Source organism: Grammomys surdaster, unplaced genomic scaffold (genome assembly GCF_004785775.1).
Source record: "Grammomys surdaster isolate TR1022 unplaced genomic scaffold, NIH_TR_1.0 334, whole genome shotgun sequence".
Taxonomy (NCBI): Eukaryota; Metazoa; Chordata; class Mammalia; order Rodentia; family Muridae; genus Grammomys; species Grammomys surdaster.
The window spans coordinates 1,304,499-1,328,854 of NW_021604753.1; the positions used below are offsets into that span (position 1 = coordinate 1,304,499).

Sequence of the window (24,356 nt, forward strand, 5' to 3'; positions counted from 1 at the left end):
ATGCACATGGTCCACAGACACATGCAGGTAGAAAACTCATACACATACAACAGTAAATCTTAAAAATTGTTAGAAGTTTTCTTTTATGTGCATGGATGCTTTGCCTGCATGTGTGTCCGTTTACTTTTACAAGGATAATTCCCAGGCAGACATCACAGGAAAATCATTTTTGAGGAATTTCCAGTTTCAGTTTCCTCACTGAGAACGGAATAAAAAGGAGCAATCTCACTGACTCTTCAGGGCAATGGCGACATGAACTGTGAGCATACTGTGGGTCACACTCGGAGCCACAGTTGCCACTGTTGTGACACTGGAATGCTGCCCAGGGCTTAGAGGTAAAACACAATGACAGCTGCTTGTGGCCCGTCCCAACTCTCTGTGGACTTCCTGGATCCCTTGTTAACAGCTCACTTGGGCATGCTTGCTCTTAAATAACAACACGTTACAGAAACGCTTTTCCATCTCCATAGTCTGATGTTTTAAGCACCGTGCTTCACAATACAGCTGAAATTACCAAAGGATTTAGTCTTCATCATAATATTTTTATCTTAGGAGAAGCAAATTGATAGTCATTCCCCTATGGGAGCTATCATTTTATAACAGCATCTTTTAGTGGGTTTCCTTGAAAAGTGGCCTGGACCTACACACAGGGTCAGTGGGGGTCTTACTGAACAGTTCACTCAGAGTATTTTTTCTAATGACAAGCTTTCTGTCTTTCCCTAGTTTTCTCTACAGAGCTGGATAAGTGGGAAGTGAAAGATAGAGTTTTCTATTCAGAAAAAGCATAATGGGATAAATATTTAAAACATTTTTTGGTCAGTAAGTTGAGGGTATAAACTTGCCTGCTTTGGCCTTAGGCCAGATTTCAAGCTGTGTAGATGCTATCCTTCTCTGGTCCTAGGCATGCACACTACTCCCTCTATATCACCTCTGACCCATCCTGTCACTACCTTGTCATGGCCCCTTTGCCCCTGAACATTTCCAGGCTCTTTCACTATCAGCATCCAACTGTTGTCTTTAATGATTCAGTCTTACCCAGTTCCCACTGTCACAGACACTGCACTGTCTGCCATATGGAATAGAGTCTACTGCAGACAGCTCTCCTTACTCACTGCCTTTCACCTGTCTTAGAAACTAAGTATGGGCCCCACCAGGTGGCTGGTCTCGGCACCACTGCACGCCCTTCCTCTTTCCCACAAACCTTTCCCTTCCTCCTGCCTTTCTGCCCTTGCTTCTTCCATGCAGGTGGGTATGCATCCTGAGGGTTTTCTCACAGCAGTTGATACTGATGGGTCCTGAATAGTTGTGAAAGGTTCAGAGACTACTGGAGGGCAAATGCTGGACTAGATGGGAGGCCACATTCACTGTGGGACTTCAGATACTGTGTGGTGAGCCTGGACCACAGCCAAGTGAGGTTGGTCCCTGAGCAGAATACTTGGCCACACCCAACCTTCTGTAACTTGGGATCCTCCCAAAGTGGGGGTACAAGTCATGCCAGGACAAATCCTCGAGCACAAGCTTACTTGATGGGTGCAGGCAGGATGGTCTGGTAGTTGTAGTGTTGCTGTTGCTGCTGCTGCTGCTGCTGCTGGCTCAGGATCTGCAGCTGTAGGAAGAGCTGCTGTTGCTGGAGCAGGCGGGCATAGTTGGAGTCCATCTGTGGCTCACTCTTCTCCCCTTTCTGGTTGGGTGGAATGTACTGGTGGTACTTAAGCTTCTTCACTCGGGGTTTCGGATCTTTGCATTTTTTGCTACGGTGCTTGTCATTTGGATTTTTGGGATGGCTTTGCTAAGTTTTGAGGAAATAATAAAAACGAGAACATTTTAAGACATGTCAGAGTAACATGGAATGAATCTGCTTGTTGATCAGTGTTAAAAGTGCAAAGGAGCTTTTATATATTTGACAGTGTAGGAAATGTCTGTTCCTGATAAAATTACTGTAGTACCCTTGCTTAAAGCAAGAGTTTCAAACTTACTACTAAATAAACCCATCTATTGATGGGAAAAAAATAAGAAACAAAGAGGGGGGGAGGGAGGGAGGGAGGGAAGAAGAGAGAGAGGGAGAAAGAGAGAGAAAGAGAGAGAGAGAGACAGAAAGAGAGAAAGAGAATGTGTGTGTGTGTGTGTCCAGGAGTGAAACATACATGACAGCATGCGTCTCAGTGATTCCCAAGTAAAACAGCAGTGTGCCTTAGAGTGGCCTTGGCAAGGAATACATGAAATACATTTCAGGAACCTGGGCCTGTAATTCCAGCCCTCAGAAAGTAGAAACAGGAGGATCAGGAGTTCAAGGTCAGCCTTGGCTACAGACTCTTGAGGCCAGTCTATATAAGACTCTATCTCAAAACAAAGAACCATAAAGACAACTGCAGACTTAGTTTGATGTAAAGACTTTCATTCTACATTGCTCCCTTGACTCAGCCAAGATGCTTGATCTGGCACTGCCAATACAAATAACAGACATCTACTCTGGCTCCCTGCATAGAGATACAAAGATACTTACGTACACTATCTCCTAGTGAAGAACAGGTTGTGCACTGTATGTATAATAGGGAAATGATTATGTCACTACTATGGTGTGACATTAAAAGAATATAGCTATGAGCACATGCTTTTAATCCCAGCACTCAGGAGGCAGAAGCAGTTGGATCTCTGTGAGTTCAAGGCCAGCCTGGTCCTGGAGTGAGTTCTAGGACAGGCAGGGCTACACAGTGAAACCCTGTCAGAAAAACCAAATACTAAAACCAACCAACCAACCAACCAACCAACCAACCAACCAACCAACCAACACCACCACCACCACCAGTAGCACCACTAGCACCACCACCAAGTGCAAACAAAAATACAGCTATGGAAAAATAAATAAATGCTTCCTTCTAGTAAGAATAAGATAGACTACATAAGTAGTTTTAAGGAAAATAAAGAATTCAGAATACTAAGTGCTGAGGTATGGTCTGTTGCTATGTATTGTAATAATACTGAACTGTATACCAAAAGGCCTAGGCCTTCTCAAGTTTACACAAGCTTTTGTTGTGCAAACCTTCTTCCTTGATTTAAAACCATTGGTTAAAGAAACTTGGCTACAGCTAATTACAGGAGGGATTTGGGTTTGAAGTGACCTGGTTAGGGGAGACAGAGTTGAGAAGAGGAGGAAGAGGAAGAATGAGGGGAGGAGGAAGCCGCCAAGAGGGGAGGTACACACTGAGCACATGGCCAGAAGCAGCAGCAAGTGTCTGGGGTACACGGATGGGGAGGTAGCCAGGCCAGCAGTTAGAGAAGCAGAATAGGAGTGCCCCCTAGTAACTGACTGTGACCCTCACTCATCTGTAAGCTAGTCAGGGATGGTAAGAGCACATTCTTGCCCTAGCTTATGACTGACAAGGTAACTTTCCCGACTTGTTCTGCTCAGTTTCGAAATCATCAGACCATCCTCTGCCTTTTGGCATTCATACTACATCTTCATCTGAAAAGAAAAAACAATAAAAACAGACCAAGTTTGTTTGGCTTGCCCTAATCTGGTGTATTTTTGTTTTGTCTTATCTTATTATTCTTTAGATGTCTGTTTGTTTTCTAATGAGAGACAGAAAGAGAGTAGGGAGGAAAGATGGGGAGAATCTTTCAAGAGTTGGGAGAGGAGAAATTTTGATCAGAATATACTGTTTGAAAAACATCTATTTTCAATAAAAGAAAAAGCCACAACCAGACAAAAAACAAAATGCAACAAAATAGTGGGCTAGGGAGGTGGTTCAGCTGTAAGAGTACTGGCTGCTCTTGCAGAATACATGGGTTTGGAGCACTCACATAGTACACATATATACATGAAGACAAATATACACACAAATACAAAATAATGAAAAAAACCCAGACAAAAAGAGGATGTCATTCCTAAGCTGCTTTAGTCATAGACAACTGACTAGATCTTCTGAATAAGCTACATATACATGGTCATAACCAAAGAAGCTCTAGAGTGGACACTGGAGCTGTTAACACACCGGGGCACATCCTTCCTGTTGAATGCTAGTGTAAAGTGTACACTCACTGGGAAGGTGCCTTCCCCTCCCTGCAGACTAGATGTCATGAGAGAATGGTTCTCTGGCATGACTTTTATAGCAGGGTTACAAACAGCGAATAGAAACAGGCTACGGACTGAGTCACGAGAGCTCAGCGTGCATCTTTTCCATAATCTGCGCTTGGAACATCACACAGTGGACTTGAAGCTGGTGGTTCTGGTGGGAGTGGCTACTTGCCTTTCAGCCTGCTGAGTTTATTACACACCCTCCAGCACGGCACTTAAGCCTCCCTGAAGGAGTCATTAATATAGCCCTCCCTCTGCCTTCTCTGGGACTGCACAGGCATCCTTGGTGTTTCCTCCCTGGAGTTAAAGCCCTTCCTAAAAGGAGATACTAGGGAAGCAGAGGAGGAGAGAGGTTACAAGGACAGGCTGGCATCCTGGCTCTTTTTGTGTCATTAAGGGATACAGGGTGGTGGAGGAGATACTGCAATAGAAGTTAAGTGGCATCGTTGTTGATATTCCTGGTTCCAGTACTAAGCTGGGGAAAGGTGCCCTGGAGTTAGAGTGACACTGTCTCAGGGAGCCTTGGTGGGAGGGTGGGAAAGAAGACTATATTCATCTGAAAGGCATGCCTTTGTCCTATAACTGAGTGCTGCCTGACCATCAGGGCAGAAAAAGGCTGTAGTAGAACCTGGGAGATCGGACCTTTCTGGCCACACTGCTTCTTAACGTATTTGAGGGTCAGTCTCTTCATGATGGTAAGGTTAGCTAACAATAATATCCTACATAGTTCATGAGCTCTGAGACATGTACACTGCCAATTTTAGGAAGAGACATCTATGAAATGATTAAACTATTCCTGGTTCTCCTACCACTTTATTATAGGACCTTAAAGAATTTTTAAAATGTATTTTAAAAATTTAAATGTATTTAAAATGTATATTTAAGGTTTTTTTCTTCTTCTTTTGAGCTTTATTCTAACTGAATTATTTCAATGAAGTGCACTTTGGGGAACAGTGCCATGAACTGGGCTTATCTGAGATCACGCCAAGCTGCTTCTGGCTGAAGTGGCTAACCCAAAAACCTCTCCAGAGCTTCTGAGCAGTGTATACTATCATCTGGATACCATAGAGCTGCTTCACTTTGTGCGTAAGTTATTCCCAAAGCTGGCTGTTATAAAAGACACCTATGTGAGGCTGTTCCTCCGGTGCTGTGCTGAAACAAGTCATCTGATGTGCTTAGCTGGGCAGGGCAGCTGATGGGAGGATTCCTGAAGGATACCTCATAGCACAGCACTTCAGACAAGCTAAGCTCTCTGTCGTTTCTCTGTTACAGTGAGGACAGGTCATATGTTGACTCAGCCTAGCAAGCATTACAGTTTAGTTTTCAAGGTTTGAGTGAGAAAGTAGGTGGGAGGTCAAGACACATGCCTCTGTTTAGTGTCCATAGGCTTGAGACAGAGCCACTGAGTGGAGTCCTGGGTACCCACCTTCACCAGTGTCGGGCCAGACTTCGTTGAGGACACAGTGCTTGTGGGGAGGACAGGAGCTGTAGTCCTTGTGGGAGGCTGGTCCGCAGTTAGAGGGGTTTTCAAGAATTCAGGAACTGCTGGGGGCACTGAGGTAAACTGTTGGAAAAGGCAGAAAAGATAAGTGACTATAGAGGACTGCAATAATAGAACGCCCCAGTGCAGCAGCGTGTCAGCCTCAAACTGTATTTATATAGACAACAGAAACGGACTCACCAGCTCGGTCTTATGTTTGGACACACCTCCATACACATACACATGTATGTAACAATGATAAAGCATAAGAGGCTCTCAATTTGAGAATGGGGGGATGATGGAGGGGGAGCCCTGGAAGGGGCTCAAAGGAGGAAAGGAAGAGGTAAGTATGTAATTCTGTCTTAGTTAAAAATGTATGAAAACTTAGTAATATAAAAAATCAGTCTACAAAAATGAAACAAAAATATACTATTGAGCCTAGGATCTTGATGAAGCAGATTATTTACCACTTACCTCTGTAGTAATGGATAGCTGAAATTAAGTAAGGTTAGACTGATGTATGATACTGGTTTTAGTTTTTTCCCCCTCAAAAATATGATCAGAACCATCCTTATTTTTGGAAAAAAATTCAAGACTCATAAAAACATTCAAAACAATACAAGGGCATTTCTAAAGCTTTCTGTTTAGACAGGTCTGGCCCCCAGCAGCTGGCAGCATCTCAGTGAAGGTTTGTGTCATCCCCAGGGCCTTCAATGTGCTACACACCTCAGACTTCTGCCTCGGAGCTGACGCTAACTGACCCACATTCCTGTGTTTTTCAAAAGAGAAGCTGAATAATGCATTCCCAGGAGACTGCCTCATGGCATCCTGGAGATTCTTTTACAGATGCTGGGCTTTGCCCTCCCTAGTGAGCAGCAGCATGGAGCTGGGGTGGGGTGGAAGTCAGAGAAGCTGCAGAAGGTCTCTTTCCTTCTCACTAGTACTCACTAGTACGTTACTCCACATATGTCATCATCACAGCGTCACCCCTGTGTGTCAGTGTCATGTGCTTCAGTTCCTTAAACAACCCTCAAATGCATTATAGCAACAATCAAAATCAGTTCTCCTGTGCAAGTATTTAAAATAGTAAACTAAACCTGGAGTGCTATTAGCAACAAGAACTATGAAACCTGGTGTGTATAAGCAATAAACGTTTGTTTAACTGATGAATGGCACTGTTGCGGCTTTTCCTCAGAAGTTGCCCTCAAGCCCAGCTGTGACTGTCTGAGTGAGTGTATGACTGCACACATGGCTGCACACATGACTGCACACATGGCTGCACAAGACCACACTCCTTAAGGCTAGCTTCTACTATTCATTTTAGCTTGTGATTATTAACATTGAGACACTGTACGGGACTCTGTAAAGATAGCTGTGGTCAGTTTAATTTCATCCAGAAATGGCAGTTAGGGACTCATCCTGAGTTCTTCAATACTAAGATGTCTGGCTCCCTGACAAACCTGTAGCCAGCCAAGTAAAAGGTGGGACTTCCTTATGGGACATGGCCTTATGTTAATGGTTATTACCTAGAAAGAAGTAAGTATCTCTGGGTGGTTTTACAGGGAACACAGTCTTTGACTCCTGTATAATTGGTATACGAAGCAGAATCAAATATTTAAATTTTGAACTACACATTTATGTTCTTATAGTCTGCCTGGTGCACTGACCAGCACAGCAGTATTTGAGAGTGAAGTGCTAATAACTTGAAGGTTCATCAGAGCATGGGGATGCTTGTGAGGACGTCTTCTGGCCTGCATCCTTAGGCTGTGTGCTTCCTTTAGCCTCTTTTTTTATCCAGAAAAACTGTAAGATGAACTCCACTGAAATACATTGGTTGTTCACTGTACCCGATGAGAAGATAGACAAGTTGAAAGGAGAGATTCAGAGTCGCCCAGGCATTCTGTCAGGCTTTGTAGCATGTCTTCAGAAGGACTCAAAATATCCTCCCCACGTGACACCTAGATCAAGTCTAGGTGTTAGGTTCCAATTAGGTAAACTCTCCAAAGCACCTGGGTGCCAGAGTTCTGAAATACTCATGTTCTAAAAGGGTGGAAAATACGCAGGTCACAAAGGACACTTTCTCTGCTTTATAGTTAACTGAGCAATATGTCGTCACCTTAGAAAGAAGGCTAGGTCTAAACTGACACCAAAACCTGCATTCACTTTGTGAATCTCTAACTTTAATGACTCAGAATTATTTTCCTAAAGAAGAAACAGAAGTTGGAGACTTGACTTCGCATCCCACAGGGTGACTATTTCCACCACAGGGTATAGGATCATGATTGCTAGTACCTTTACTTTCATCCTAACACCACCAAAGAAATCACCAGGGGCTGGGGACTGGCTCAGCTAGTGGACTGCTTGCCATGGAAGCATGAGGACCTGAGTTTGGAACCCTAGTATTCATGCAAAAAAAAAAAAAAAAAAAGGCAAGGTCTGACAGTGTGCACCTGTAATTCCAGCACTGAGAAGGGAGGTAGGAGGGTCCTTGGAGTTCCTTGGCTAGCCAGCCTCACCAAGTAAGTGAACTGCAGGTTCAGTGAGTGACCTTATCTCAGGAAATAAGACAGAAGTGATTTGAGGAAGACCCTAATGTTAATCTCCAGCACGCACTCTCTCTCTCTGTCTCTCTCTGTCTCTCTTTCTCTCTCTCTCTCTCACACACACACTCACATGAACATATACAACATATGTAATACCAAACATCATCCTCTGGCTTCTACATACATGTGCATACACACCAACATGTACCTACAACACATAATTCAAAGGAAAATGTAAGAAAAATATTAAATACTGAATATTTTGAAAGTAAGTTCAAAAAAGAGATTTTTAACCTTAAAACTGACTTTCCTCTTACTAGAAATTGCTTCAAGAAAGTTCTGTTACTGTGGAAAAGATGAGAGCTAGACTAAATCAGCTCCTCAGTCCCCTCACGATGCAAGCCCTGGCTGCCTCCCCTGAGCACTGCTGTCTGTCATGAAGGCCCAGGCATTGTTCTTTGGAGAGCTATTTAATCTCTAATAAACATGCTTTTAATTCAGGCTGCAGAAGAGATCTTGCTGAAGATTGCAACATGCAAACTGTGATTGTTCTTTGACTACTGTTTATATATTTCAATTCCCACACATAAAATAAACAATGAGTGAACTGAATACAAACCCAGACATGTTTTGTATGTTGAATACAGCAAGTAAATTTCTCATCTGGTGAAAAGTGTGGCACGTACAACCTTTTACTTGTTTCTATAGTATATACTTATAAGCCTAAGCCCTTGATTTTTTTTTGAGAGAAGGAAATATTGTTTACTATCCTACATCTGGAATCTTTACATTATTTTGTTTTACCCTCAACAACCTTGCGTGACATACACTTCACTTTTAGACCGAGTAGCAGAACATTAGATGTGCACAAAGACACCAGCACACACTTTGGTGGGTCCTGGGCCAGCGATTCCTTTATACATCTACCCAAGGTGAGTGTGTGTGTGTTAAAATATAAACAAAAAGTGAGGCTGGAGACAGTTCAGTGGTTAAGAGCCCAAACAGTTCTTGCAGAGGATCTGAGTTTGGATCTCAGTACCAGACTGCGTAGCTTATAACTGCCTGAAACTAGCTCTAGAGGGGCAGTACCCCCAACAGACATACACACATAAATCAGTAAGACTAAGCACATATAGAGGCACCCTTGATGTCTCCTCGACCCTTCTATAAGCCCCTTCTCTTCCTATAGCAACTACTGTCTATCTGCCGTCTAAGAATTCAATGATCGACAGTTCATGTCTGTCCCTCTGTGCCTGGCTCATTCCTTTAGTATGTTCAGGTTCATTCATGCTGAGGTTGGTGAAGAATCCCTTCCTTTCTAAGGGCAGCTTTTGTTTCTGCATTCAGACACTGTGCACACTAGGCCTTCTTTTTCTGTTTGCCATGAGATGCTGTCCTCAGGAATAGGCACAAATGCTTGGTATGTATGTTATAAAGAATATTTATGTTATAATTCTTTGTTTCAACTTTTTGGTTATTTGTTTTTAAGACAGGGTATTATTATAAAGCCCAAGTCACCTTGCAAAATACTGGATTATAGGTGTGTACTAAAATATCCCACTTCCTGCTTTCAACTCAGAAACAGAACTTCTGGGTTATTGGTTATGTTCTATATTAAACATTTACTTAGTTTCTCTGTGTTAGGGTGTGGGCACGCAGTCAGTGGAAGATGGAGGTAACATTCGGGAGTCAGTTCGTTCATTCTACTATGCAGGTTACAGGGACTGAACTCCATCACCAAACTTGGCAGCAAATACCTTTACTCACTTGAGCCATCTCACTGGCCCAGTAAAACTGTGTACACTTTTTAAAAGATGTATTTATTTATTTTATGTATGTGAGTACACTGTAGCTGTCTTCAGACCCACCAGAAAAGGGCATCGGATCCCATTACAGATGGTTGTGAGCCACCATGTGGTTGCCACCGTGTGGTTGGGAATTGAACTCAGGACCTGTTAGAGTAGCCAGTGCTCTTAACCACTGAGCCATTTCTCTAGCCCATAAAATTATATTTTTAAGACACCATTTTCTACAGTTACTATGTAATTACACATTACTATTGTAATAATGTGCAAGAATTCTAATTTTTCTACACATCTTCCAGAACTTGTTTTCTGGGTATGTGATAAGCATTTTGTGGCTTTGTTTGCTTTAATAATTATTTTATGCTATGTATGTTGTTTATGTAACAGTTATAATACATCAAAGGTCGTCATATCTTATTGGCCCCTTTCATTCTACCTTATTTAGCTTCTATTGCTGTGACAAAACACCATGGCCAAACCAATTTAGGGAGGAAAGGGTTTATTGGCCCACATTTCTATATTGTTGTTCATTACAGAAAGGAATCAGAACAGGAATGGCAAGAGCTGAGGTAGAGGTCAGGGAGGGTGCTGTTTATGAACTTGCTTCATCTGGCTTGCTCAGCCTGCTTTCTTATAGAACCTGCCCAGGGATGGCTCCACCCACAATGGGCTAGGCCTTCCCTATCAATTATTAATTAAGAGGACACTCTACAGGCTTGTTTCTATAGGTTTGGTCTTATGAAGGTGTTTTCTTAATTGAGGGTTCCTCCTCTCAGATGACTTTAGCTTGTGTCAAGTTGACATATCTTCTTTGGAGAAATGACACTCAAGCCTTGCATCTGTTTTTGAATGGTGTTTTCTTGTAGGTGTCCTTCATGTATATCAGAGATAATTCTTCAAATACTTTCTCTCATTCTGTGGGTTGGCTTTGTTTATTTATTATTATTTTACTTTTTGTGGGTTGGCCTTTTATTCCACTAAGATTCTTTGTTCAACCCTTTTTAATTTTGATGAGACCTAATTATCTATCTTTACTCATGTTGCCTAGGTCTTATGTTCAAGAAAACAGGGCAAACATAAGGTCGAGATGACACTCCCGTGCTGTCTCCTAAGCCTGTCCCAGTATCACAGCTCACACGCAGGACTTCCTGCATGCAGGTCTTCCCGCTGAGTCTTGCACTCATTCTGTATAGGACTGTGAGGAAACACACACATATAGATTCGCTCTCATAATTATGGACATACTGCTGCCTTCGTAACGCCGTATTTCTTGGTGATCTTGGCGTCTTTGTCAAGGAGTACATCATCATATACACGAGGACTCTTTTTCTCTAGGCTCTTATTTCAGTGGGCTTTGATAGATTCCACTTGGCTGTGTGCTTGTTTTTATGTTAGCACCATATTATTTTAATTTCTGTGGCTTCATAATAAGTTTTAAAACCAATGCATTATATAATGATACATATGAAATACAAATGAATACATATGAAATTGTTAAAAGAAGAATTTAATTAATTAATAAGTTAAAAAAACCAGTAAGAGTGAGGCTGACAGTATTGTATTCTTTTAACTTCATGACAGTTTTTGTTTTCAGGGCTCCTTACTAGGTTATTTCAGTAGAAATCATTGCTGGGATTTGCTAGGGCTTGCAATGAATCTGTGAAATGGTTTAGGTCATGTTGACGTCTTAAGAAAAGCTGTCTATGAATACAAGGTGTCTTTCCATGCTCATTTCTGTAGTGATAACCTGACTCTCTTCTCTCTTTCTATATACTTTCTCAATGCATTGTCTTTGGTTACTGTGGCAATTATGCACAAACTGAGCGAGCGATTCATAACATCAGCTCCAGTCACATATAGAGATGCTGCTTTATGGCATCCCCATGTCTGCCAGGCAGACCTGAAGGCATCAATCCTCTTGCCTTGGCTTCTTGAATGTGAAAATACAGAGGTGTAGACCCATCCCCAGACCTCTTCTATACTAGTAAGAACACACACTGTTGTAAGCCATATAGTCATTACCATACATTTATAATGTAAAATTCTATGTAAAAACAGAGTTGTAATTCAAGGTTGTAATAGTTTTTATTTGTTTATATATTATTGAATTGATCAGCTTGCTTTTACTATGACAAATTGCCTGAGATAATCAACCTAGTTAAGGGAAAAGCTTATTTAGCTCATGGTTTCACAGGCTTCACAGTTCCTGTTACTTTGGCACAAGTCCATCCTAGTGGAAGTATATGGAGGAGACAGCTTGATACCTCGTGGTAGCTTGGAAGCAGGGGAGAAATTGGAAAGGGCAAAAGACTCAGAAAAACGGCTCATCAAAGCAGCTGGCCAACAAAATTCTGGCAGTACGAAGCTTTGTGAATTCACAGAAGTCCTACCAGACCAGGCTTATGATGAACATTATTGTGTCTTAAAATAATCGATGATTAATTAAAGAGCTTAAGACATCCCTAAGGTCTACAGATGAAAGCCAGCAGGTAAACTCCTTGCACCCACATGTAGAAACTGATTTTCTACAGTTTCCCACTCTTCATGAGTTGCCTAAACATAAAACAAGTTGTGCTCCATTTGCAGTATGTGATCTTTGGGTATAAAATAAGTTCTAAAGCTTCAAAAAATACCTAGTTAGTTTGTGTTCCTCTGTGCTCTGTGTTAACCTGTGGTTTCAATGACTATGCTGCTTTAGGCTGATGGTAAGGCAGGAGGATGCTGGTGAAAGAGGAAAGGCTGGGGAGCCGTGCTCTGTGTCCTTCTTATAGCTGTTAAGTTGTGAGGTGCCCTCCACAGGCTTCCAATGCTTAGTCCCAAGTTGGGGGTAGTAGTTTAGAAGGGAATGGAACCTTTAAGAGACATAGACTTACTGGAAAAAGTGGGTTACTGGGGGTGGGCACTAAGGTTTTCTAGCTTGGCTCACTTCCTAGTCACTGTTTTCCAGACTGCAGATACAATGTGAAGAGCCACTTTTCCTGTTGACACGTCTGTCCTGCCATGATAGACTTTATCTTACAACCTACAAGGCAAAACAAAGACTTTCTTTAAGTTGCTTTTTTGCCAGGTACTTGCTCACAGCCATGAGAAACGGAACTAATAAAAGAAATTAAGAAATCTGGACAAATACAATAAAATTAAAAAATTGTCAAAATAAAAGTTATAAATTCTAGGTGATATAAAAATCCCTGACTTGACTGATACAAGGCTTTCCTCTGAACTTAATTTAAAAAATGAAAACAGTACAGAACAGAACAGAATAGAACAGGTAGTGTTACTTAAGGTTTCCTGTTTTCAGGTAACAGGTAGCTTGGCTGCCAGGATCATGCAATATATAAATAGAGTCTTAGCATCATCAGATTCCTTACTTATGAATATACAACACTGTAACACAGGGAGTTTCTGACAGACACACACAGGCTAGAAACTACCTGAGAAGTGATGCTGCAGTGGAGCCATCCTTCCCTGCCCATGGGGGTGTTTTCATTCCCCAAAGCAGGTCTCTTGCCACTGGCCCAGCTGCTGGTAACAGGGAGTAGGGACCAACTTGGTGGAGTCTGTACATCCAGTGCTGCAGACACACTGAAGGCATCTGAGGATCAGTGCCTTAGTTAAGGAGTGAGCTGAAGCTTAGTGTGCACTCTTCTGGCAATATGCAATCTGTATGTATTCTTTGAGAAATACTACCATTCATATTTTTCCTCAAAGGGATCTGTAATGTCAGCCTCTTGTTAAAATTCCTCACATAAACTTGGATAGGAACAAAGTTTCATGAGCAAAATAAAAGTCTGGCAGTGACAGAGAGGACAGAATCTCTTTTGCCTGTACAGCCTCTGTGGCACATACATTTCTTGTTGCTGTGACCAAACACCTGCCTAGAATTCCAAGGGAGGAAGGGTTGTTCTGGCTCACAGCTCTGACATACAGTCCATCATGGGTGGTGAAGGCATGGCAGCAGGAGGCTGCATGCACACATCAGAAGCAGAAGAGACAAAGGCTGAGCTTGCCTGGCTTCCTCCTTTCTTTTGATTTGTTCAGTGGGCTCCATCCCATTGAGCAGGACCACCCTGGGTGTCCTCTCCTCAGTTAAGCCTCTCTGGGAAACACCCTCAGCAGACACACTCTTGCTCATATCTCCTACCTGATCGCAAATCTCACTAAGTTGGTAATAAGGATCAACCATCACAGACTCAAAAACCAAATTCAGAGAGCTGAGATGACAACTCTGTCACTAAAGTTACAGCCATGTGAATAACTGTCTCACAACTTGACCTATTCAGAGAGAAGCAAAAAAGTAACCCAAATGACTAAGTAAAATGTTTTCCTAAAGTTTATTTACTTACATTCTTGACATTCTTTTTAGGCCTATTTTTAAAGTCTCAGCTAGGGTGAGAGTATGTGAGAGCACAGTAGAGCGGGCCTCCCTGCTCCATCCGCTCAGACCTCAGTGTGTGCTGCTCCACAACCCTCAGCTTTCCTCAGGTCATACTCCAGAAATACTGGAGGCCACAGACACTACTTTTCTGTGAGCTTGGACAGAAGATCTGGGCTGTCACTACTCACACCATCTCTGATGGGGCCACTTTTAAATATAAGAATACAAAGGTCTATAGATATTCCAGTCAGTCATTTAGAAAGCTTAGTTAAGTCAGCCCTTATTGAAAACCTTTGGGAAATGGATGCATGTAAGCATGTAACACACAGACTAAGTTCCTCACACACACGCACTAAGTTGTCTGCCCTCCATATATACACAAAGTTGCCAGCTCTCAACTCTTCTTGGTCTACCTTCAGAGTCAAGAGTTCCTTCTTCCCACCTAAGACCACACACAAACACAATACATAATTTGTACTACAGTGACGAGTGTAATGAAGAAATAATGCTACAAGACAACTTCCCAACAAGAATATGTTCACAAGACCAGGACAGAAGAAAATGCATTTTCAGTCTCTTGAGGTCTTCACATCCTGTCCACTCAGGTTGTCCTTACACCAACGCCCACTTCAATATCTGGCAATTTAGCCAAAGAAACAATCAGGTAAGTGCCAAAAAATATAATCAGCAAGTGGAAGTGAAGACAATGGCATCTTACTCTAACGGCAAAAGTGAAGACCAGGAGCCGGCCACACTGCTGACCCCACGGACTGTTTGACTGGACGATGGAGCCGATCAACTCTACTACAACAAGGCCTTTGTGTTCAAGACATGGCTTCTCTGCATGGCCCAGCCACAACGTGGCGGGAACTATGGATGTTATACTAAGTGAAATAAACCAGTCACAAAAAGACACATTGTCTGATCCCACTTTTAAGAGCTACCTAAAGCCCAGCGGTGGTGGTGCACACCTTTAATCCCAGAACTTGGGAGGCAGAGGCAGGCAGATTTCTGGACAGCCTGGTCTACAGAGTGAGTTCCAGGACAGCCCGGGCTACACAGAGAAACCCTGTCTCAAAAAACAAAATCAAAAAACCAACCAACCAACCAACCAACCAACCAACCAACCAACCAAACAAACAAAAAAGAGCAACCTAAAGAGTCAAACTCATAGAGACAGGTAGTAGGACAGGCTCCTGGCAACTGGACAGACAAGAGTGAAGGAGGTGTCAAAGGCTATGGCATTTCAATGTTATTAGGTGAAGAGGCCATGGAGATCAGTTGCAAGACAGTGCAAATATATTTGACTCCTTATAGAAAAAAGGTTAATTACATTATATTTGTCAATGTTTTAAGAAAATATGGTGGTCTAAATAAAAATGGCCCCTATAGGCTCTTAGATTTGAATGTTTGGGTACCAGGGAGTGGCACTATTAGGAAGTGTGGCCTTGTTGGAGTAGGTGTGGCTTTGTTGGAGGAGGTGTGTCACTGAGAGTGGGCTTTGAGATCTTAGATGCTCCAGCCATGGTGAGTGTAGCAGTCTTTTCCTGCTACCTGCAAATCAACATGTAGAACTCTCAGCTCCTCCAGTATCATGCCTGCCTGCATGCCATCATGCTTCCCGCCATGAGGATAATGGACTCAACCTCTAAAACTGTAAGCCAGTCCCAATTAAATGTTTTCCTTTCTAAGAGTTGCTACAATCATGGTGTCTCTTCACACCACTAAGATTAGAATAATGTATGTGTATGTATATCAGAACTATTAACTGAGAACCAGCTTTGAATTTTTAGTGTTTGGCTCGCAAGTAGGAAGTGTCAGTATTTTGATATTTTTTTTCTAGTGAAAATATTGTTTTAACATAGTTTGTAAGAATGTTAGGAAGGTCTTACCTGGGCCGGAGTGCTTGCAGTCACAGGAGGTGGCGAGGCACTGACTTTTGGCTCACTGGGGGATGCAGCTGAGCCCTGAGACTCCTGGCTTGCTGGCTGGTCTGGAGACAAAGCATCACTGCTATCTTCATCAAATGAGAACTCACCATGAGTGTGAGGATAGTCCTCCTTCACTACACCTGCAGAGAGAACCACAGGTAACTCATGGGGCTCCAGAACCCTGAGGCTGACAAGGAAGGCAGAGTTTAAGGATATGGTTTAAAGCTGGGCTCTCCGAGGGGGAGCCACACTGTATAGAAATGGAGGCTCTTCCCAATGGGAGTCACACCGCTGTCATGTACTCTTTGGGGTTTGATGTTCTTTCAGTCAGATCAAACCTTTGGATCCAGCTACCTTGCTTTTGATCTGTGTGATGCTGGGGATGGGCCCAGGGCACTGTATGTGCTATCCAAGAGGCTAGAGCACCAACACCACTCTAGCCCTGCCTGAAGGGGAGGGTTCTTGACACAGCAGGAGAATATCACAGCAGGGGAGCAATCTAGGATGAAGGGCACACAGCCTCCTTTTCAAAATATAAGCATCAGGGCAAATATGGAAAGAAAAGACTCTCCTCTCAACCGAGTTATATTTAAGAGATGCATAGACTTTATTTTTTTAAACCCTGACCTGCAACCCAAATGTTAAAATGCAGGAAGCAGAGGAGAAAGTGGGCTTGTTTCCAAGTCAGTTTTCATTTCAAAGAACAGCATACCTAACTACAGTCATGCCCCACTGCTGGTGGCTCTCTTCCCAGATGTTTGGGATCAGAGTTGGCTGTTTTAGAATTCTGTGATTACAAACTGCCTACTGCAAACTCATACTATCTTAGTAGGAAGTCTTCAGGGGTATGTGCACTATACTAACTAGTTTCTCAGTATAACAATAAAAAAAACCAACCCTGCTGACTGAGGTTCATTTTTCCTGCTGCAACTATGATAGAAACAAAGAGTGCAGCAGTGACATGGGGAAGCCTCAGTGCCGGAGAGTGATACACATGCACAGGTCTGCTCAAGTACCCAGAACAGGGTGAGCAGCAGCAGCCAAGTGTTCCGAGAGGGTGAAACAGACAGATGCCACTTCAAGAGTACAGTGAAACCACGAACCATTCTCCTTGCCTGTGAAGCCAATTATCTTTCTAATAGACACAGTGAAGTCTACCAACCAAGAGTAGACATGGAACAGTACAGTACAGTAATTTACCTTAGCTATGCGATAATGGCATGAGACGGTCTCTGAAACGTAAAATGGGAGGCCACATTAACTGCAGCAGAGGCCACTTCCTAATCTATAACAAAGACTCACAACAAGAACTACCAGATGACCATCAGCTTCTAGCTAACTCAGAAAACAACATCCTTGATTGATGTCAGCATCTGAATCAGATTTGTTTTATCTGAATCTCATGTGCTTTCCTTTCTCCCAGAAGACTGAAACTGGTACTCTTGCCTATAATTGCTTCCTTCACACTCGAATCCACAGGAAGGATGTTCTTCTCCACTAGCTCCATGGGACCAGGCCTTTGAGCAATCTTCTCGTTCAGGTCATCTGCCAACCGAGCTCTCTTCAGCTTCATCTGTGTGGCCTGAAGAGATGGCTCAGCAAACGTTTCTGGAAGAAGAAGCATAGCTTTAACCATGGTGCCTAGCAGGCCAAGTAACTGAACTAAACTACTTGAACAGGGTTAGACTCTGGAAGGAGAGAGTGACAGCTGAGAGTGCTCGGTAGATGTGATGTCTCTCAGGGTGGGCCTACCATCTATGCAACGTACAGGCAGCAAGGCTGAATCACCATGAACTGAAGTTGGCAATGGGAACTGCCGTCATGCACCTACAGTAGGAGGTCAGATTTGTTAGAATTCTTATTAGTTATCAGGGAGACACAGCAGGAAAGCCAATGTGGCCCAGAGCTCTAAAAGAGTACGGTTCTTATTTGGTTTCACTGGAAAGGCAGTTCCTAGAAAGGGAGGAGACACAAAATCTTAGGATACAAGTTTATTTTCTTCAGTGGGAAGAGCTGTGATTCATATTCTTGGATTGGTCCATTTGTATCTCAGGGTCAGTTATCATACTTAAAAATTTGAACTTATTTTGGACCAAAACCTCATTTTACACAGATTTTAGTGCACAGAATTGTGACCTCATATACTTAAAATGATGGAGTTACTACAACAGACAGGAAGCCACTGTAGTTCTCCCAACTCCTGTGCTTCACCCTCTCAGTTCTGGAGCTTGTGGTAAGTCATTAACATGTCCCCCCATTGTCTTGAGCTATGCTTATGCTGTTTTAAAAGTAAGTGGGGAACTAGTATCCCAAATTATGAGTTGATTCTGAGCTCTTATGAGGTGAAGCACACAAAACTGTACAGGAACACTATATACAGAGGTCAGGATGAGCCAATCACATTGATGCTTTCAATGCTTCTGTGAAGCTCACAGTAGGAGAGCCTTCTGTTTCTCTCCCTTCTCACTTTCACACCATCTAAGTGAAAGCAGCAGAGCCCAGCAGGTCCATGAAGCCAAGGCTCAATTTTTACTGCTGAACTTCAGAAAATAATTTAGACTCCAACCTGCCAAATACCCAATGTCAAAATATGGCTGTAGTTTTAAGGTAATTCAAAAGTTAATGATGATATACTCTTTTTCACTCTTCAGATTTCAACTCAAGAATGCATGTTTCAATATATACTCATAATAAAAAATAGGTATGTGAGTGTTTGCAGGCACGTGCCCTGTGTGAGTGCCTGGTGTCAGGAGAGGACAGAGGAGGGCGTCGGATCCCTTGGAGCTGGAGTTACAGGAAGTTGTGTGCTATTTGACCTCAGTATTGCAACTGAACAGTGTCCTCTGTAAGAGCCGTACAATGTGCTTTTGCTGAGCCACCTCTCCAGCCCTAGGGCTTTTCTTTTATTTTCATAACCAAGAATTTTGAGTAGATGTATTTCTTTTTATTTCAATTCTATTAATGACATCTTCTAGAGTCAGACTTGCCTTCTGACAATTGTACACACACACACACACCCCACATATGCCTTGTTGTTCTTTGCTGTGTTAGTGGAGGCTTGCTGAAGTCACTGATCCCTGAAAGCTGCAGTGTTCTACCCTAACACTGCTCTGATAAGTTTTTCAGTTCAGAGGACTTCTGAGAACAGAAACCATAGTGGAGAAGGCACACATCTCCCACCTCCTACTCAGGAGCAAGAAGGACACATAGGACACACTCTTTAGGTTTAAGGAGGTTGGTACAGTACTTAGTAGTCTGTTAGAGCATATTCTAATGCAGTTATCAGCCTGTGTCTCAGTCATAGCTACCTGTTTATTCCCTGTCTGTCTCTGTTCCTAAAGCACATGAAGGCAGGCGGCTTTGCCTTGCTCATCACTGGGCCCCTGGTTCCTAGCATCTAGCCAGTGGATGCACAGCTCTCAAATGGTGACCTATTGTTCCTGAAGAACTGCATCTTTGGCTGTGTCTGAGCTACCAGGCTACCATCCTGCATGTGAAGATCACTGACTTCTGTCACTAGGCCCAGAGAGAACAGACTCTGCCTCACAACTGTCTTTAAATATCTGAGAGGTTTCCAGATTCTTCTTAAAGCTTAACACACATGATACTGTCCAAGGATCAAGCTTTTTTTTTATTTTTATTTTAACTTTTGCTTAGTAAATTAGTTACAAAAGCAGAATGACAGGAGAAATAGAAGCTGGGAGTCTGTGACAGAGAAGCTGGCTATCAAGATGGCTAACTCAGAGAGAAGGACAGTCATGTGAGCCACGTATCCTGCAGAAATGGAATGAAGTTGTTTTGCCTCCAGGGGCTAATACTAGATCACTCAGAGGTGATCAGAGACAGTCATGTCACGACTGTTGAATTTAAGAGGAATAGCAACATGTGTGAGCACCACCTTTGCTAGATATCAGTGAGATCCAAGTTAGCTAGACAAGATGATAGACAAGTCTTATGCACCAGAAATGTCCAAGGACAGACAGGTGGACTTAGGAGGTAGCTGGCAGAAGCACCAGCTTATCAAGCGACTCCCTGGAGGTCAAATGCTCCCCAGGTATCCCACACAGAGCTTCAGTTTTGAGTCTTCTTGGTGCTATCCAATTTGAGGATGCCAGCCTGTGGGGCAAAGCATTATTAAAATGGGAATAAAGAAAAATAGTGGGCAGCTCACTTTTCTTCAGGAGACACAACCCCTTACCTTCTAGAATATGCATCCTGACCAGCTCAGAGCGGTCTGGGCGGCTCCGGATCTTGTGCTTCAGAAAGTTTTCAGTCTTAAAAAGAAAAGTATTGTTCACAATTCACTGTAGTTTTAGATTTTCTACCAAAATAAATTATATACCCTGTTGTATCTTTGAGAGAATGACCAGAAATTAGTACTGAGGAGAACTATCATCTAGCACATAGTTTACAGTGTAGCCTTCCAAAATCATCCAGAGGTTTGAAGTGTATTAGTATAAAGTAAATACTTTATAGAGCTTTATAGTTATATAAACTGAACCATCACATACTTTCTCAAAGTCTCTCAGAAACTACTCCCAGAACACATGCTATCTACATCAGGTGTCTGAGACACCATGTATTTTCTGCAGTGATATATTTGGGAGTACTAGTGCCTGGGATATGGCAGAGAAGTAAGGATTTTAATGTGAAATCACTTACTCTGGCTCGCTCCAGGCTTTTTATCTGCTCATGGAATGCTGCTGGGCTCTTCAAAGCTGTTAGGAAGAAAACAAACTGATTCCCCAGCATAAACAGGAGCTTACATCTTAGCTCACCACTTTGCTGACCCCCTCAGTGCACACTTGTGCTGACATTTACTTACCAGTTACTTTATAAGACCCCTACAAATTTGAACTCTTTAACGTTACCCAACTGAACTTACATCCTTGACAAATAAAACAAGTGGCCATTTCAAACAGAGCTGGCATATAATGACTGTAAATGCCAGGTCAGACCATTCTGTGGCCTAGGAACCATCACAGTTCTTTGTTCTTAGTGCCCATATATGCTTCTAGACAAAGCCCATATGACCTTGGAATCTGAACATGGGGACACACAGCACTCATGTCTCATGTCTGAGGTGCCATTTATTCAGAACTCACAACTGGCTGTGGTGAAGCACAGTTAAGAATCTTGTTGGTCTCCCTAATAGACCTGAAAGGTAGGTAGAAACCTCAGCATAGATGTTCAGAGTGTGTGAGCCCCTGGGGTCATATAGCTAAATGTTAGTCAACAAGTGGGATTAACATCTCATATTCTAAATTAAAGGGTCATGTTCTTTGCAGCACACCACAACGCAACAAACAAAAGATGACCCTTTAAGTATTCTACTTTAGAATCTCAGCATAAGGGGAAGTGGTGTTTCCATTTCTGTCTGTCATCTTTGAAAACTCTTGATTTCTGTATATCCAGCATTGCCTTGTAATAGCAGGCACATAAGAACCATGGACTTAGGTCAGTAGATGGGAGACAGGACCATAGCCAGTCAGGGCTGATGGAGCAGTAATGCTTTAGGCACCATTATCTGACGCTGCTTGACTAACTGGCTGCGGGGAGGAGTGTGGTGGTGGAGACACCTGGCAGATTATCAAAGTGTCTTTGGGCTACCACAGCTGTATTCAAGAAATTTAAAAGACAGATGATGAGTAGAATATAAAAGTTTCACGAAGGGGAAAAAAATCTGAGGAAAAATGTATCTACATTAACTGATAATGATTTCTGGACTAGCAATGAGTTATAGGACTGGAAATTGTCTTATAATTTCTAGTGTTTTAAAGTTAATTTCTAAACACTAAATGATAGATAAATAATAACAAATAATCCAGATGTATAATCCTATGGCATACAAAAACAACCATTCTCCCCTCTAAGACTTCCAAAGCTGATGGTTAAAGGTAAGGAAAAAAAAAGTCTAGATAAATATTTCAAAATCAAATCTTATGAATCTCTTGAAGGAAACAGCTGTATTTAGACCAGAAATATTGTACTAACTGCAGTGTTAGTTTCAACCGAGATGCACATAAATCATAGATTACACGTAGATCATAGCCTGCTATCAAGGACAATGACCGTGTTTAAGTAGAACAAGGTCATGAGTGCATTGTATCACAGGTCTAATCTCAGATGTGCCAGCAGTGTTAGCAATTCAACAATTCTAAACCCAGACATTAAAATGCACAGTAAGAACTTCACAGTGTCTTAGAGACATTCTTCATTAGTGTAAAATACAAGCCCATTTTACAAGCTACATCTGTTTTTAAAATGTACTCTAAGGGTTCTCCTGGGTGGGCCACGCTGACCCCTAGTTTTCCTGATAAGCCCACAGAAAGACCTAGAGGACTGAAGGAAGAAGGGCAAGCTTTCCTCAGGATACCCATCCTGTCCCAGCCCACCAGAGACAACAGTGACTTGTCTTACGTGGCATGATGCCCTGGTCCACTAGTTGCTCTCTTGTCCTCCTTTGTTGCAGCCTCAGCTGGAGCACTGTAAGAAGGAAAGACTTTATTAGCAACCATAGAAGCCAACGCCCATAGTTTCAAAGTGGAGACTGTTGGTCATTATTAAACATCTACTTTACTATGCAATAAGAAGGACATCAGCTACGGAGCTGAGTGGGGTGGCCATGTCTGTAAGCTCAGCTCTCAAGGGGCTGAGGCAGGAGGGTCAGCCAGGTTGCACAGTGAGTTCCAGGACATTCCTGAACTACAAGTGAGACCTTATTTTAAGGAGGGAGAAGGCATTACTTGGCACCAAGTTGTAAAAAGCAATCATGATTCTGCTTGTTGGTCAATTCTGAATTTACTCAGCAATTCTTTTGATTAGTTAAGCGACAATTGCTAGGCATTTTCCTATTTAAAAACTTCACACAGTGCTCAAGCAAATGAAGATGGTTAGTCTATACATTATGACTTGTTCAGAGAAGATCTCATTCAGAGCAAGGATGAGATTCCTCGATATTTTTCTATGTTAGTAGTAACAATTTACTTTAAGAAAAGACTGGCTTGTTTGGAAGGACTTTTCTTCAAGGAAATAATTTAAAAGAAGGAGCTTTAGTGATGCTTGAGTCCACACAAATTAGGTCACCGAGAAACTTCTAAGTTATGAATTTAAAGCAGTCTTTGTATAAACACACACCAAATTTCACTCTACAAGTTCTGAGAAACCTGCAACCAACTGGCATCACTGTTGAATATACAGTAAATTGTAGGAACTGGTAGAAACAAGGCCTACATTAGGAAATGTGGACATCTAGCTTGTCAAATAAAAATTAACTTACTGCACTCCCCTGATTTTTCAAGGACATTCTTTTTCTATAGATTCTCTAGATATTCAATTTAAAAAGCAAGTCTAACTAAAAAAGAACATCAAATAAAACTGAAAACTTTTTCCTAGTTATTTTAAGCTGTTTTGTATTATTTTTAAATTATAGTTAGGATGATTCAGGGTCTATATAGAAGTCTCCTACGTGTGCTTCTCCACAGCAGGGAGAGAAGGTTGCTCAGCACATGGAGATGGAGGTTGAGTGAAAGGCTTGGCATGCAGCACACTGGTGTCTCCCACTTTCAGGAGACCTCTGTGTGCCTCAAGGACCAGAGTCCTGACAGCTGCCGGCCCTGTGAACACTTCAGACCAGATTCCTTCCTTATGCTGCAGAGCCCGGAACTATCCTTTGGCCCTTACGAACACCTTCTTATCAAGGCTAGATATGAGGACTGAACACAGAAATGTGACTTGGGGTTTTGTTTTTGGACCACAGAGTTTCACTGATACTGAATTTAGAACTGAACCAATTGATATAAAACTGTTACAGAGAGTAAAAGCAGCTTAAACACCAAGCAGACATACTTTTGACACTAGCTTTTTTTTTTTTTTTAAAGAACTGCACAAGCTGATGCTGATAGTACTTAAGGTTGTCACATCAAGGAGAGTCCCAAGGAGAGCAATGAGAGGACAAAGGAACAGGGGTTACTCTAGTTCCAAGGGTCAATGTAGGGGAGAAGCTCCACCAGCACTGTCTTTCCCTGCTCCCCAGGGATCCTCAAAGAAAGTCTCAGAAACACCAGTGCCCCCTTAAAAACAAGCAAGCAAGCAAGCAAGCAAGCAAGCAAGCAAGCAAGCAAGCAAGCAAGCAAGCAAGCAAGCAA

General features: G+C 42.4%; 1 protein-coding gene across 2 annotated transcripts in view; it reads right to left on the minus strand.

The window, feature by feature from the left end:
• The window catches only part of Mrtfb (myocardin related transcription factor B), an 86,661-nt gene that overhangs the window by 21,050 nt on the left and 41,255 nt on the right, over positions 1–24,356 (minus strand). For both annotated transcript variants that reach the window (XM_028778357.1, XM_028778356.1), the window contains 7 exons: positions 22,630–22,695; positions 20,872–20,927; positions 20,408–20,483; positions 17,656–17,817; positions 16,171–16,349; positions 5,502–5,639; positions 1,524–1,789 (listed from right to left, as the gene is read on the minus strand). In XM_028778357.1, coding sequence (XP_028634190.1) covers positions 1,524–1,789; positions 5,502–5,639; positions 16,171–16,349; positions 17,656–17,817; positions 20,408–20,483; positions 20,872–20,927; positions 22,630–22,695 — 943 coding nt within the window. The remainder of the gene's footprint in view (positions 1–1,523; positions 1,790–5,501; positions 5,640–16,170; positions 16,350–17,655; positions 17,818–20,407; positions 20,484–20,871; positions 20,928–22,629; positions 22,696–24,356) is intronic.